Raw genomic sequence first — 15,154 nt, forward strand, 5'->3', positions numbered from 1 at the left:
GTTTGAACGTCACCCCTAATTAAATGTATTTTTGCAATTTTGTTTTCTCCAGTTGAGCTTTTTCTTGGGCTGACATTTCATGTTGGGCCTGTTTTTTGGTGTTTAAATAATCTTGTAAATTGTAATCAACGAAAGCCACAATAACTTCTTTTTTTTCCTGACGTGTTTTTTTTTTTTTTTTTTTTTAATATAACGATATATTTTATATTGAGTGAAATGAAAAGTTCGGTTAAGTTATATAATAGATAATTTATATTAACTTTTTGTTTTTGGCACTGTTTTATTAGTACAACGATATATTTTAAGGGAAAGTCCGGTTAAGCCATATAATGAACTACTTAATTTGATATCGAATTCGTCGTTTACGAGATTCAAATTTAAAACATTTTATTTACAAGTGAAAAAGAATGGATGTATTTTTTTTTTTTTTTAAGCCTGTCCTGTTCGTTGCGACCCTCCCCGGAGCTTCCCATCCAAGGAAAAATTTTTGGGTGTGCCGGGAACACCATGGACACATTGTGTTCCCTCACTCATAAAAATTTGAATAAATAAATAAATAAATAAATCAAATCAAATTTTTATAAGTGAGGGAACACCATGCCATGGTGTTCCCGGCACACCCAAAAATTTCTCCCATCCAAGTATTTGCTATCTAGGCACGCAGCCAACTTTACGTCTTTTCTTCTTCACACTTCAGACAAGTTATCAAAATCTACGCCCAACAGCTAGAAACAGAAAAAAGAGTGTTAGTGGGGAGATTCTTTTGGCTGATCCCAGAAGCCAGAGATGGAGAGAAAAGTACTTCTGGTTTGCTGCGCGGTGGGACTACTGGGGCTGCTATCTGCCGCCACAGGTTTCGGCGCCGAGGGCACGAGAATCAAGGTAAAAGCTAAAGGGCTCATCTGGGTTTTGCTTAGATCTTCTTTTCTTCACTTGGGTTCGTCTAAATCTGCTTCCTTTCTGCTTGATTATACTCTAACCCTCTGTTCGGTTGCTGGGAAAAATTGGGAAATTAAGAAAAGTAGAAGAGGGATTCATGTTATTACTAACTAATCTGTCTTGTTCATCCTTGAAGGGTGCAAATTCCAAAGCTTGAAGCTTTAATTTCTTATCTGCTTCAACGAACGGAGAGTTGTTTGGGGATTGCAGTTAATTTTCTCTTTTGCTATTGTTTTTCTTGTTTCCACTGTATCTGTTCGAAATCCAAGGCATTTTTTAACTTCAGAGGGGCTAGACCTAGCCCTTTATTTTTTTTTTTTTTAAGTACACCGATATTTTTACACTTTACACTAAAAGAGGAGGGAGTTTGGCTACCATAGTAGCCTAATTAGGTATCGAATCTGTCGTCCACAAGATTTGAACCTAATACACCTATCTCACTTCCAAGGGAAGAGGAATACATGTACTGAGTGGCTAACCCAGCCCTTCTATTAAGAAAATGGCTGTTTGTTTAGCTGACTTCTACATTTCCCCTTTTAGGTAAGACTTAAAACTAATATCGTATGTAGTGTTGACTTCCGATGCCTTTACCTTAACTTCCAAATTTCAATTATTTATTTGACTTCAATGCTTCAACTTTCGGGCTTCCAAAATGACTCTGCGGAAACTCACTAGTGTAGTTTGCCAATGAAGATTTGCCCATTTTTCGGTAAATGAAAACGCAGTTTGGAATTGTGTTATTTCTTTACAAATGCATTAAAAATCTCAAATCTGGAGCAAGAACAGTCATCTTTTAGGCTCTATCATTTCCTTTAATCATTCGTTTGTTGCACATAATGTTAATAGCTCATTTTGAACTCTAATGTCAAAAGAGTTGTGTTCATGTGAGAATCTGAGATGGAGATTAATGGAGAGACTGAGAGATTTACGCCTTCCCTCTCCATTCGGCAGTTATTGTCGATGGACTCAAACTGTTTAGAATATGCTCGCAAGTTGTCAGTTTTCAGTATGGAGTGATTGTTCAGAACCTTTAAGCAAGTGCCTCTTCATGCTAAGTTTACTTTATTTTATTTTCTTCTCCGGCTTTTTCCAGTTTTGTTGGCATTCAGTTTGCATAGTGGAGTCGATGCTGAAAATGTTCTGTTACTTCATTTTCTAACGTGCAGGTGTCTCAGGTTCAGTTTGTCTCAACTGTTAAATGTGAATACCCTCGGAGTCCGGCTCTTGGACTTGGTGTAACTGCTGCAATGGCTCTTATGTTAGCTCAAATCATTATAAATGTATTTTCTGGGTGCATTTGTTGCAAAAGGAGCCCTCAGCCTTCCAACTCTAACTGGACAGTAGCACTGTTCTGCTTTGTTCTTTCCTGGTAATTCTCAACCACAACTTGTTGTATCATTCATGAGGAAAATGACTAAGGCTGCTAATCCAAAAGCATGATTGGTTAATTCATCGTTTTGTTATCTTGTCAGTTTCTTACTATTCTTGTTGCTGCTGTTGTTTTTCTGGTTAAAAAGCACATGCGCATTTTTTTTCTACAAGAAAAAGGCAACTTATCTATCTGTTTCAACTGGATTAACAATGACTCTGTTTTCCGTTTACTCCACTCTCCACGCTGGTGCAGGTTCACATTTGTTATAGCGTTTCTTCTGCTGCTCACTGGTGCCGCACTCAATGACCGACATGGTGTAGAAAGCATGTACTTTGGCAACTACTACTGTTACGTTGTGAAACCCGGAGTGTTTGCCGGAGGTGCCCTTCTGTCAATTGCAAGTGTGGCACTCGGAATTGTCTACTATGTCACCTTAAATTCAGCAAAGAACAGTGATCCTTCATGGGCTGGTTCCACTCCTAATCAAGGGGCAATAGCTATGGGGCAACCCCAGATGCCACCGCAGAGTACTACTACCCAAGAACCAGTATTCGTCCATGAAGACACGTACATGAGGCGGCAGTTCACATGATCTGGGGCTCACATTGGTAAGACTTTATGGTATGAGCCTATGATCAGTCTCTGAAGATGTAATAGTTGGAATTCTAAGGGGGTTTAATTTTGTGCATAACGTACTGTCCAAGAAACCGAATGTGTTTGAATACCAGCTGGATGGATTATTTAAGATTTACGAATTTTACATGGATGGACTGAGTTTTGATTCATAAGCCTGGTTTTGCTATTGATTTTGGCAGAAATGGACCAAATGACGTACTTTGATTCACGTGCTTTCTTTCTTTACAAAATAATACATAAATAAAACTAGAAATAATGAATACAATTATTAATACAATATTGGAGCATACTAATGCAGAAAGCATATAACAATATATGATATAAAACGTGTGAAATCATTAAAAAAAACTATAAAATTGAAAAGAAATGTTATGTGAGTCTTCTCGACCTTCGAAAGGTAGACTATCCTAGCAAAACGATCAGTTGATCTTTTTTAACTCAAAAATAGATAAAATTAAAAAGAATTGTGAAGCTATAAATTAAAATAAATAAATAAAAATTACTATTATTGACACCTCAAAAAAATTATCGTGTATCTCCCATTTAATTTTCTTGAAAAATGCCAGATCCTTCACTTTCATAAAAAGAATAATAATAATGCTAGATCTTGCAATATTATGGTGAATGAGACACAATTGAATAATTGATATCCTTAATAATTATGATTAGGGATTTTTCATTAAAAAAAAAAAATTTAAATAACTAGATAGGGAACTCAAACGGTGTGCTGTATCTGACCAAACGCACGGGTATTTCCGTCACACAAGTTTTCAACGGCTCTCTAGACCCATAGCCGTTGCAAGCTTTCCATAAACCCTAGCTCATCTGCCATCCCCTTCATCTCATCGCTATATAAACCCACTAATTCAACCTAGCATTACTCACTTACGCTCTCTCTCTCTCTCTCTCTCTGAAATCGCAATTCTTCGCAACGCTCAGAGATCTATTACATCTCGCGCCCTCCAATTTTCTTTATTTGGGATTTCTTGAATCATTCCCTTTTATGCAGAATTGATTTTGTGAATTAACTAATATTTTTTGCAGGATTTTTAAAATTTCCTTTTTTATTTTTCGCATATATATACACATTTTGTGTGGGTATTTTTACATAATGGATGCAGGATCAATGGGTTCTTCACCCAACTTGAAGTCGCAGTCTAGGTGCCCTCTTCAAGAACAGTTTCTTCAGCGAATGAATTCTCGGGAAAACGTGAGTTTTTAATTTTATACCGAATAGATTTTTCTTCACGGTTCAATTGATTTGATTTCGGAAATTTGGGATTCTGTTCTTTATTAGGGTTCAATCAATTTGATTTGGATATTTGGGATATTTGTTTTACTTTGATTTGGATATTTGTTATTGGTTGGTATATATGTTTGGGCTTGGGGTTCATCTAGATTTGGGATCTGATATCTAATTGATTTCTGTAATTAGGGTTCTTTAATTGACCGATGTTCTGATATGCATCTTTTGTAATTTACCTTACCAGTTGGACAGGTTCATACCAAACAGGTCAGCAATGGATTTTGATTTCGCTAACATGATGCTAACAGAAGGTAGGAAAGGTAAGGAAAACCCAGCTGTCTCTTCCCCATCCAGAGAGGCCTATCGGAAGCAGTTGGCAGAGGCAATGAACATGAACCGGACTAGAATCCTTGCATTCAAGAACAAGCCACCTGCCCCTGTTGAGATGTTCCCGCGCGAGTTCTCTTCTCTGCAACAGGATAAACCTGCAAAGCCCCGAAGACACATTCCTCAAGTGCGTATATGTTTTTATTCTGATCTCATGAACATATTTGCTTAAACTTTATTGGTTACTCTGAAAATTTGTTGTGGTGTTTAACTGACTACTAATGATTTGTTGCAATATTCAGACCTCAGAGAAGACATTGGATGCTCCGGACCTTGTGGATGATTACTACCTCAATTTGTTGGATTGGGGGAGCTGCAATGTCCTCGCCATAGCTCTTGCAAACACAGTTTATTTGTGGGATGCTACCAATGGTTCTACTTCGGAACTGGTCACATTTGAGGATGAAGTTGGATCTGTGACCAGCGTCAGTTGGGCTCCTGATGGGCGCCACATTGCTATTGGACTGGACAATTCTGAAGTACAGTTATGGGATTCGACTGCTAACAAGCAGGTTGGTTGGTTTGGTTGTCATTTTCCTCTTCTGTTTTATGTTACATTGTGGCCAATTTTACTAACATTTCTTGTGATGTTGTTTCCTTCTGTAGCTGAGAACTTTGAGAGGTTGCCACCGATCACGAGTAGGCTCTTTGGCATGGAACAACCACATTCTTACAACTGGAGGGATGGACAGTTGCATTGTGAACAATGATGTAAGAATTAGATCACACATTGTTGAGACATACAGAGGACATGAGCAAGAGGTTTGTGGACTGAAGTGGTCGGCCTCAGGCCAGCAATTGGCTAGCGGAGGAAACGACAACCTTCTCCATATATGGGACAGATCAGTGGCATCTTCAAATTCACCAACTCAGTGGCTTCACAGACTTGAAGATCATACAGCTGCAGTGAAAGCCCTAGCTTGGTGTCCTTTCCAGGGCAATTTATTGGCTTCTGGTGGAGGCGGGGGTGACCGGTGCATAAAGTTTTGGAACACTCACACAGGTGCATGCTTGAACTCGGTCGACACTGGCTCTCAGGTCTGTTCTTTGCTGTGGAACAAGAATGAAAGGGAATTGCTTAGCTCACATGGGTTTACTCAGAATCAGCTCACTCTTTGGAAATACCCGTCGATGGCTAAAATTGCCGAGCTCACTGGCCATACTTCTAGAGTTCTTTATATGGCTCCGGTAATTAATCTGACAACCTTATAATGGAATTGAGTATATAAGCTATGCTCCCTTACAGACATAAAACTAAATCCTTTCATGTTGTGAATTATCTGCAGAGCCCCGATGGTTGCACAGTTGCATCAGCAGCTGGTGATGAAACACTCAGGTTTTGGAACGTTTTTGGGGTCCCAGAGGTGGCTAAACCAGCTCCCAAAGCTAACCCTGAGCCCTTTGCTCATTTGAACCGCATTCGCTGATCAAGAACAAGAGAAGGGCTCCCTTGAATCATATTTGCACATTTACATCAGATGGAGCTGCAGTATTCTTTCTTTGAGAATCATACCGCTGATCAAGATTCAAGAACATAAGGAATTATATCCGTACTTCGGAGCAGTGCAAGTTAGTTGTTCTTCATCAATAGTCTCAGACTGCAGCACAGGGCAATCTCAGTCCACGTTCTTTGTACAACTCCCCTGTATACAAAGGGTGATAGAAAATAGGAAATCCGTGTAATTAATTAGTAATGAATTTTCAGTCTCCCTTTCCTGTGGACGTAGGCACATTGCCGAACCACGTAACTTTTGTGTGTTTGTGCTCTCTCTCTCTCTCTCTCTTGAAGTTGGATACTTCTGCTACATACGTTTCATTTGTACAGGTTTTTTTTTCCAGCACTTGTGACACTTTTTCCCGTCCATGGTTAAACCAGAAAAAGAGACGGGAACAGGAATGCATCTTAATTGACGAAATACTCGGATTACACATCTGTAGAACGTTTTGAACCGGAAGAAATCTACAGTTTCGTACTAGGCTGCTGCTAAACAGGCCTAATGATTACAATTCTGAACTCCTAAATCGAAAAGCAATCTTTGAATGGTGTTTACAATTTCTTGAGGACTTAAAGTGGCATCAACTTTAAGTATTCCTTCAGAATCATCAATCTGAAGCAACCCCAACTGAGACTGCAAAAGTGCAGGTGACATGAAATGCTTCCCTTCCGCAATTCTTTTCTCTAATCTAGCAGCCAGCACCTCTGCCTGAGCATCCAACAAGACGAACTTCACCAAACTGGTGCAACTTCCCGGTTTATAGTTAGGGTCGGCAGATTTTAAAATTTCTCTGTATCGCTTCTGCAGAGCCGAACACCCAAGAATCACAGTTCCTCCAGCGACCAACTTGTCCCTTACGCTATTTCGAAGTGTCTCAAGCCAAGGAATCCGGTCTTCTTCTGTGAGAGGGATCCCTTTACGCATCTTTTCTGATTACAGGAAGATAAAAGATCGATTAGAAACTATAAAAGTTGCCATCATCGAATATAAACTACACACCAGCACCTACCTTTGTTTGATTGAGGGTGGAAATCATCTGCATCTATAAAGCTAGAATTTATCTCTTTCGCCAGCATCTCACCTATCGTGCTGTTGAACAACATAACAGAATGCATAAGAAGCAGAAACTACAACATTCGAAGATCGAATATAAGAAACTGCAACTTTCTTAAGTGATGCCGATATATCTAAATCCAATCACGCCAAGGCACTTGAGAAAGTCACTAGGATCCGGTATGTGGTTGTGCTTCTGAAGAAGGTTAGTTGTTTTTCCATATACAAGCAAATTGGGGGAGGGGTAATCGAACTCAGGACCTCGGGTGCATGTAAATGCAAGTTTGATAGGGTTCTCGAAAACAAAAGATATGATGAACTCATGAACGCTACCATGTTACATATATATTTACAGAGAAATGAAAAATAACAAAAGGTGAGATCAAAGGCTTACGATTTGCCAGCACCACTGACTCCCATGATCACAACAACCATCCCTGTACAATTCACAACCAATCAATTTCACGAGACGCTATTGGAAATTAAATCCAATTTCCAAACAAACCCAGATATCAAAATTCTCCCAACTTTTACAAAAGAAATATAAATTTTAAATTCAGGCAAAGCAAAGCAATACCTCCGCCAAGATCTGAAGCCATGTTTGTCGCGCTTACCGATCAAATGAATCTACAAAGAATGCTGCTTTTCTTCTTCAAACTTCATGAATCATATGTTGGTTGGTGAATTTACACGCGACGGCTCGCCTCCCTCCTTTCTCACCTTTTGCTTTGTCTTTCTCCCCAAAAGTCAACGTAATATCTTGACGCAGCTTAATGGTGACGGCTCAAATATGAAGACCGGAGGATGAGAGATTTTTCAACGTGACCAGTACATCAGATTAAAACACGTAATGTATCACTTGTGTTTCCGTCACAATTAAAAATTGCTCCCGAAGGGAAAGGGAATTGGAGGGAAGAATCCTGCTCCCAATGCTATTGCTTTGTTGCCAGCTATGGAAATGTTTGGTAACGAGCATAAAGGTTGACAATTTGACAGTTAATGGTAACCACACGTTTGGTTTGATTTGCAGGAAGGGAAATGATAAGAAAATTCTCATAAAAGTGGGATTGGCAGACTTTTTGCCATTTTATGTTTTTGTATTTTGATTTTTTATAATATTAGCACGAAAATTCACGTTAAGATATTATATGGTAGAAAATTCATACAAGTTTCTACTTAAAGAATCTTGTTAGCATTTCTCTTGCCGCGGGATTTCGGAGGCCAAATAGTAAACACAATAGACGCCTCCTGATTGAATGATTGTGAAGGGTGCAACAAATTGTTTATAGCCATCAGCCAATTGGATTTTACACTTGTCCTCAATAAATTATTTTCAAATTTGTCCTTTTTTTGTTTTTTTCCTTTTGTTATTTCTAATTTTACAGAAGTATAAGTCGATTCGAACTTGGTTGCTAGAGAGCGGACATACGCCCCGAACTTGATACGTGTTTAAGGTTGGATGCAAGTCGAAATATTGCCAATGTTGTTGAGATATTGCTAGTTGGTATTATGCAAATCCCAAATTCCAGTTTGAGTTAACGGGACAATCAAGCCACGTTTGTACGAGTTAAGGACATGATGTCGGAATTTGAAGTTAATAAGAAGTTTCTAATCGAGGATTAGATAAATGATCCACTATGAACACCAAGATATGCCAATTTACAATTCTTCCTCATTCATCATCACAGGCAGGCACTTCACGACTTCAAGTACAATAATGTGTTCATAAATAAACAAGAAAAACAGCGTATCACCTACCAGAGTACTGGTTTGGTACTTAAGTGCTTTTATAAATAGTGGGTATAAAAAAAAGTTGAGCTCAAAAAGGTGTTTGGTAAACACTTAAAAACAACTTATTTTCACAGTTTCAGGTGGAAAAAAAAATTGAAAACGTAAAGTAACAAAAATGAGTTTATTCTCACAATACAGTAGAAACAGCTTTTTTTCAAAGCACAGCAATACCAAACCAGCCGTCGCCCGTCTAAAAGCAGCCGGGAAGGCCTTGTCTTTGAGAGCCCTCGAATATTAAGAATGAACACGTATGGATTTTCATTTCGTCTGCATACAGCCAGCCACACCTATTCTCCTACTTCATAAAATGGCAATCCCCTGGAACCGAAACAAGAAAAACACGCACGCACAACACATACAAAAAACATCAGCCTGCATTTTCAACTCTCGTTCAATAGGCAACGAGGATAGAGATGGCATTCTAAGTACTGAAACAATCTCCAACACTCCAACACTCCAAGACATACATTGTATAAAGAATAAACGAACATAAGATTTCGGGAAATTTGGAAAATTGTTGAAATTTAGGTCCCATTTAGAATTTTAGCCGACTCTTTTGATTTATGATAACCTTACCCTAAACCACATCTCTCTTCCCCTCTTCAAGCACGCTTATACCGCCAAGTTTTTTTTAGTTTTTAATTTGTTTCCCCTCGCATCTCATCAGCTGCATCTTTCCTTCTCATCCTCCCTACTGTTGTAATCCTAAGTATTACCATCTACACTCGCCATGAAAGTTAATTTTTAAGAAACTCATTCATACTACAAGATTATTTTAAGGTATGTTGATTGTTTCTGTAGAGTAACATTTCAATTTAATTGTCATGTGCAAATGACACACTGTTACTTCTTTACATGTTTTCGTATATTTACTGTTTTACAAAGCTTGCATCTTTATCGATCAATCAATGATCGACTTAGAAATATCTAAAGCTTTATACAGATGCTACTGCAAGTTAATTGGGTGCCATGTGTTCCCGTTGTTTTAGATTTTTTAGTATGAAAGCTATGTTGATTGTTAATTCGTTCTCTCTTTCAATAAAATCATAAAGTCTGTTCCTTCTATAGCTGAAGAGGTATACATACGCGCAGGAAGGATCGGAAGAGTTCAGAGGAGTATGTTGGGAAATATGGTACCAGTTATGGCGGTAGTTTGCGTAAGTAGATCAAGAAAATGGAAGTTGGTCGGCACTGAAGAGAATAAAGAGGGGGTGGGGAAGGGGAAATGACAGAAAAGGAAATAAGTTTCTAATAATTAAGGTATCTGAGTACTTTCATGCCAACTTTCGGTTACAATTATCATAAGCCAAAACGGAAGGCCAAAATTATAGACAAAGCCAAATTTTGGCTATTTTTCCAAATTTCCCATAGATTTCAAAGATGGACTATGAAAACAATGGAAGATGACAGAAGTTGGAGTGCCTGAGTCTATATATCGGAACTTTCTAAATTTGTATGGCACACGCCAGTGGTTAGTACCAAGTCAGGATGTACAGATACACGCAAAGGTCTGAGCTAACAATGAACATTCTAGACATGGTTTCTTAAGAAACAGTCATTTGGATTTTGGCTTACCATCCACCGTGTCTTGAGAAATAGTCGTTGTCCAACGATACAGCAAGGGCAACAGTTACAGCTCTCTCTAACAGAGTCAGTGGTCGAATGACTTCCAACTCGTTAATCTGCCATAAAATAATTAATGAGAAAAAGTAGCAAGAATATTAAATGGAATAAATCAAATCAAACAGAACATCGTTTTTCTGATTGGGTACTCTACCAATCTAGCAGAACCAGTAATGGAGCTGGCATCAGAACTCCCAAACCGAATCACATATTGCCCCGCATCAGTGAAAATCTGAATGATATGGAAGTATAGTAAAACATTAGTTGGTAAATCTACAACATAATTTGCAAACAATGCCACATAAAATCTAATAGCTTAACTGAAAAATACAAATATAAAAGATCTTTGGTAAAAGAAGATATACATCATTAAGCTTTCTCGGTCTTCAATCCAACTAAATATCCCCAAGGGCATGTGTAGACCCTCCAATCCAGATGGCCGGCACAAACAACCGGAGGAGGCCCATAGGGTGTACACATCGGTGCGGGATCAAATATGATACCTTATGCTTTGAGGTTTAAGGAACCAATGAAAAAGAAAATTTGACAAAAAAAATCCAAATATGCACATAAAGACTGAACCAAAATTAAAAGATTCATAATTTGATAAGATCAAGTTTACCATAAATAATCACTAGATATCTAGGTCCCTAAATGCATCTTCCAAAACATAAAATACTTTCTTCATAAGATATTAATGTTGTATGTTTGACCGCAGTTATATACGTTGATACAATGGAAAAGAAAAAAAGAAGAAAACAAACCTCAAAGCCGAAACCCCTCCATTCACGATCTATCTCAGCCAAAACTTTGTCGTCAATGTCCTTCAAAGTAAAAGTCCAATGCCAGAAGCCAGGATTTTCTACAACTGCAAACTGCTTATTCCTACAACAACCATGTAGCATAAGGCAACAATGTGCAGTATAGGGCACTAACCTTGACTACATGAGGTAACTCATTCTGAATCAAATAAACACTGCATTAAAATAAAGTAGCATTTGGAAATTACCCTAGGTACAAATCATACACCCTCCTCCAAAGATGCCATCGTCTGTGAACCACACCGATTTCCTAGAAAGTAACAGATATCCAACACCATCAACAATCTGAATGCTAATTCACATGCTCAACAATCTCTTTAACTGCTGTGGCGACCAACAGAAGTTATGTCAAGTTTTCCAACCTTACTGTTGATCTCTACATAAATTGAGCTGGTTATCCACCAAAAAGGCCTGCGAACCTAAATAAGACAAAATGAGAGATAAAACTGATATGTCAGTATATTCAGAATGCATTTTTCCAACTAAAAAGACAAAAATAAATGTTCTATATCCTCACCCTAAAGAGCTCATTACACATGGCATCAGTTACATGAGCAACAAAAGGGCGCCTGAGGCGAAGCAACTGCAAAATGAAAAGCAAACATCAGCACAGAAAAACCTCTATAAGATAACATAAAGCACAAGAAGCAATCAGTAGTCAAAAGGAGGTAATTTTATATTTGAATCAGCATATCAATAACAAGATTAATATTCAAAATGAAGTAACTAAATAACTATGTCATGTTCAAGCTGCATAACTGTACATGAAAGAATATCAGCCAAAAATGTAAAGATTGGGTTAGAAAGTACCTGTCTACCAATAAACTGACTCTTCTCACGAATAAAACCAACAGGCTACAAAAAGAACATTGAGTAACAGGAAATGGTCCATTAGTTTAAAACCTAAACATTGAGTGATGTGAACTAGAATGATTACTCACTGACTCTGGGTAGCACACATCCACTATTGCATACCGATTTTCCTGGAATTATGTCAAATACAATTAGTAACTAGAATACCACTAGAAGCAAGAAGACGAACTGAAAAATAAAATGCCCAATAAATGTCAGATAGAGTGAAAATGATATATATATATATATATATATATATATATATATATGTATGTATGTATGTATGTATGTATGTTTAGAGAGAGAGAGAGAGAGATGCTGAGACGAAGAATTCTACAAACTTTTACAACTGACTTGGTTCTCAAAAGATATGTGGAAAACACATCAGACCTATTAAATTTATAAAATATTTTCTGAACATTCAAGGCCAACAATTTGAGGGGAAGGGGGCAAACAGAAAGAAAACCAAGAGTTTTTAATAGAAGTCAACAGTTTTAGAACCAGCAAATATGTCAAGCACCGAAGTACATAATCTTAGCCTTCTGGCCATGACAATATGTACATACAAACTAGTCCCTGGAAGAACAATAATAGGGCAAAGAATCACCTGCTCAAATCCAAGAGTAAGATTTACCCACTCTATCTCCCTAGTAATCAGCAGATTTGATCTAGCAAGAAGAGGCATCACCTGGGCCTAAAAAATAAAACGAAAGGCAAGTAAGACATTTCATGTTACTCAAACTAGGCACAGCAAGGAATGACTTGGATACTAGAAAGTAGAGACTTAGAAGGATGAGCATAAGTAAAAAATTGTGGCAAACAATTATAGCATAGTTATATAAGCGAATGTCTATAACAGCAGCAAAAATCACATTTCAGTTGCTACTCTTTAAGAGCATACATTAGTTGAAAGGTTAAACAACGATACTTACTACAAAACAATACCAGGGGAGCATGGAAAATTAGGTTATTGCATCTAAGTGGATAAACTGACAAGCTGTAATTCTAAGAGCGAAAAAAGAAATAGGGAGCAAAAATTTGACCTCTTCTGGAGATTCTGGCTTCAGATATCCCGAGATGGATTGGCTTGGAGGCGGTTGCTTCATATTGGGTTCATCCTCATCAAAAGAGGCTGCTTGACTGAAAGGTGCACTTGGACACCATCCGTAGGATGAATAGTGGTACGGTGTTTGTTTACTATACTTCACAGCTTTTCCTCTTCCGTTTCTTTTAGACTGTTCCATTTTCCTATCTGCAACCCAGAGGTGTACAAAGAAGTCCCTAGTCAATTCAGGATCACCACCACTACCAGCCTTGTGTCCAAACTGACGAGACAAAGATACCAGGCTCTGCTTTGACCACACAGAATTTCCATTAAACCTTGAAATTACATTTCTTGATCCAATCAACCTCTGCTCAGAATCTTGAAAATCTTTCGCCACGGTAGCAACACAGGATCCATCCCTAGGCCATGAAGTAGCAGGTAAATTTCCTCTTTGAGACTGAAAACCACAGCGGACCTGAATGCTTTCGATGTTATCAGTAGCATTGTGACGGGATTTTCTAGTATGATAGAATGAGGATCCACATCTGGAATCTGCTGCACAAGTTTTGTAAATCTTGGTGGAAAACCTTGTCCAGTTCATCTATAATCTATTACAATTTCTTGAACAGATTGAACCCGAAGCATATATCTGCGTATGCAGATTACAGAATCACAATTATTATAAAAATAAACATAATTAACAGAAAATAAAGAATCTTTCGACGAAATTAAGCCAAAGAAAAGAAACTAAGCTAAAAATCACAATTAATTCCAACGCTTCATAATACATAATTAACAGAAACTAAAGAATTTCCATGAAATTGAGCAAAGAAAAGAAATAAGCAAAAAACCACAATTAATCCCAATGCTTAAGTGAACTTTCTGAAGCTCTATCATTATTTTCCATCGATTGTTTTCCATGAGATTACCAAAAGAAAGAAAATGAAGTGTTAATCCACTAGCGCTTAACATATAATCCTCTGTACAATAACCAACATTTAATTCAGAAAAAAACGAAGAATCGAAGAACGCAGGTCACATTTGATCGCAATAGATTTTGATCGTCAACATGTTATCAAGAAACACAACATTCTTGTGAGCAGTATGGAGGAAGACGAACTCACCAATGCAGCTCTCTGTCTCTCTCCGATGAAGTTCCAAGCTTTCCCCGCTATCTTTCTCTCTCTCTCTCTCTCCGATGAAGTTCCAAGCTTTGCCGCTCTCTCTCTCTCTCTCTCTCTCTCCCCGATGAAGTTCCAAGCTTTCCCGCTCTCTCTCTAACTTCCTCTCTCTGCCTGTGAACGAGACAAAGACTCTTAACGTTTTTGTATTCAGTGTGGTATTGAACCAATCCGTGTCAGCTGTAATTGATATATAAAAGCTGGCCTGACACAATATCGTAATTTCAGTGCCAACCGTCTAAATCAACCCAACTTAAATGGGTTGGGCTGCATTTTAACACATGCAATTTTGAAGGAAAATTTTAAGCACGCAAACTTATAATTTGATATTGAATTCGTCATTTAAGAAATTCGAATCTAAAACCTCTCACTCCCGAATGAAGAAGAATATCACTAGATCGTAATACTAAGTGGCTGATGGTTACTTATTTAATTCATTGTATATTGAGTTTATTTATTTTTTTCCTCTTTATAATGTTATTTCATAGTAGTAATATCGTTTGTATTAAAAATTTCTTTTTTACCTGCACAATTTTTTAAGAATTTATTTACGGAATTGACAGAATATTTTATCAATTTTAATGAATTTTTAACTTGATAACCATAACTAAATTAATCCCTACAAATTTTAATTCAAGAAATTCTAACAAAGCTGACGTTTAGCGACTGACAATCCAATTTACTTGTAAATATATACCTCAAAAATCAAAGT

General features: G+C 37.6%; 4 protein-coding genes across 6 annotated transcripts; 2 read left to right on the plus strand and 2 right to left on the minus strand.

Annotated features, from left to right (window-relative positions):
- The first annotated feature begins 637 nt into the window (after window positions 1–637).
- Window positions 638–3,077, plus strand: LOC103951530. The gene is made up of 3 exons (XM_009362936.3): window positions 638–882; window positions 2,106–2,308; window positions 2,564–3,077. The coding sequence occupies exons 1-3, from the start codon at window positions 787–789 to the stop codon at window positions 2,901–2,903; spliced, it is 639 nt and encodes a 212-aa protein (XP_009361211.2). The 5' UTR covers window positions 638–786; the 3' UTR covers window positions 2,904–3,077.
- Window positions 3,078–3,206: 129 nt separating this feature from the next.
- On the plus strand, window positions 3,207–6,351 carry LOC103951526 (cell division cycle 20.2, cofactor of APC complex-like). Its single transcript, XM_009362933.3, has 5 exons — window positions 3,207–4,157; window positions 4,438–4,707; window positions 4,823–5,092; window positions 5,187–5,768; window positions 5,867–6,351. The coding sequence occupies exons 1-5, from the start codon at window positions 4,059–4,061 to the stop codon at window positions 6,005–6,007; spliced, it is 1,362 nt and encodes a 453-aa protein (XP_009361208.2). The 5' UTR covers window positions 3,207–4,058; the 3' UTR covers window positions 6,008–6,351.
- A 110-nt stretch (window positions 6,352–6,461) lies between these two features.
- LOC103951525 (gluconokinase) lies at window positions 6,462–7,890 on the minus strand. Of its 2 annotated transcripts, none has more exons than XM_009362932.3 (4): window positions 7,744–7,890; window positions 7,524–7,566; window positions 7,086–7,165; window positions 6,462–7,005 (listed from the first exon to the last, which is right to left on the minus strand). In XM_009362932.3, exons 2-4 carry the CDS (start codon window positions 7,562–7,564, stop codon window positions 6,575–6,577), a joined length of 552 nt encoding a protein of 183 aa, XP_009361207.2. In that variant the 5' UTR covers window positions 7,565–7,566; window positions 7,744–7,890; the 3' UTR covers window positions 6,462–6,574. The 2 variants fall into 2 exon arrangements, with proteins under 2 accessions (XP_009361207.2, XP_009361206.2); XM_009362931.3 differs by having other exon boundaries at window positions 7,707–7,890.
- Window positions 7,891–9,000: 1,110 nt separating this feature from the next.
- Window positions 9,001–14,654, minus strand: LOC103951524 (altered inheritance rate of mitochondria protein 25-like). 2 transcript variants are annotated; one of them, XM_009362930.3, is made up of 12 exons: window positions 14,386–14,654; window positions 13,260–13,910; window positions 12,824–12,910; window positions 12,306–12,347; window positions 12,175–12,219; window positions 11,882–11,947; window positions 11,727–11,783; window positions 11,553–11,614; window positions 11,308–11,428; window positions 10,698–10,775; window positions 10,496–10,602; window positions 9,001–9,238 (listed from the first exon to the last, which is right to left on the minus strand). In XM_009362930.3, exons 2-12 carry the CDS (start codon window positions 13,860–13,862, stop codon window positions 9,208–9,210), a joined length of 1,299 nt encoding a protein of 432 aa, XP_009361205.2. In that variant the 5' UTR covers window positions 13,863–13,910; window positions 14,386–14,654; the 3' UTR covers window positions 9,001–9,207. The 2 variants fall into 2 exon arrangements, 1 of the variants encoding a protein (XP_009361205.2); XR_007251170.1 differs by lacking the exon at window positions 9,001–9,238 and adding an exon at window positions 10,909–11,052 and having other exon boundaries at window positions 10,540–10,602.
- Window positions 14,655–15,154: the final 500 nt, after the last annotated feature.

The sequence above is a fragment of a genome, unplaced genomic scaffold (assembly GCF_019419815.1).
Source record: "Pyrus x bretschneideri cultivar Hongxiangsu unplaced genomic scaffold, Pyrus_bretschneideri_v1 Contig4, whole genome shotgun sequence".
NCBI classification, from domain to species: domain Eukaryota; kingdom Viridiplantae; phylum Streptophyta; class Magnoliopsida; order Rosales; family Rosaceae; genus Pyrus; species Pyrus x bretschneideri.

Bases quoted from the DNA above. Each gene is read 5' to 3' on its own strand.
- LOC103951524 (XM_009362930.3), bottom strand. From the start codon at position 13,862: ATGAACTGGACAAGGTTTTCCACCAAGATTTACAAAACTTGTGCAGCA. The intron at 11,615-11,726 runs GTTGGAAAACTT...GTTACTTTCTAG, and splicing joins ATGTAGAGATCAACAGTAAG to GAAATCGGTGTGGTTCACAG. The intron at 10,603-10,697 runs GTAGAGTACCCA...ATTTTATGGCAG, and splicing joins TTACTGGTTCTGCTAGATTG to ATTAACGAGTTGGAAGTCAT.
- LOC103951525 (XM_009362931.3), bottom strand. From the start codon at position 7,728: ATGGCTTCAGATCTTGGCGGAG. The intron at 7,567-7,706 runs GTATTGCTTTGC...TGAATTGTACAG, and splicing joins GGCTTCAGATCTTGGCGGAG to GGATGGTTGTTGTGATCATG. The intron at 7,006-7,085 runs GTAGGTGCTGGT...TCCTGTAATCAG, and splicing joins CCACCCTCAATCAAACAAAG to AAAAGATGCGTAAAGGGATC.
- LOC103951526 (XM_009362933.3), top strand. From the start codon at position 4,059: ATGGATGCAGGATCAATGGGTTCTTCACCCAACTTGAAGTCGCAGTCT. The intron at 4,158-4,437 runs GTGAGTTTTTAA...TTACCTTACCAG, and splicing joins GAATGAATTCTCGGGAAAAC to TTGGACAGGTTCATACCAAA. The intron at 4,708-4,822 runs GTGCGTATATGT...TGCAATATTCAG, and splicing joins CCCGAAGACACATTCCTCAA to ACCTCAGAGAAGACATTGGA.
- LOC103951530 (XM_009362936.3), top strand. From the start codon at position 787: ATGGAGAGAAAAGTACTTCTGGTTTGCTGCGCGGTGGGACTACTGGGG. The intron at 883-2,105 runs GTAAAAGCTAAA...TCTAACGTGCAG, and splicing joins CCGAGGGCACGAGAATCAAG to GTGTCTCAGGTTCAGTTTGT. The intron at 2,309-2,563 runs GTAATTCTCAAC...ACGCTGGTGCAG, and splicing joins TTCTGCTTTGTTCTTTCCTG to GTTCACATTTGTTATAGCGT.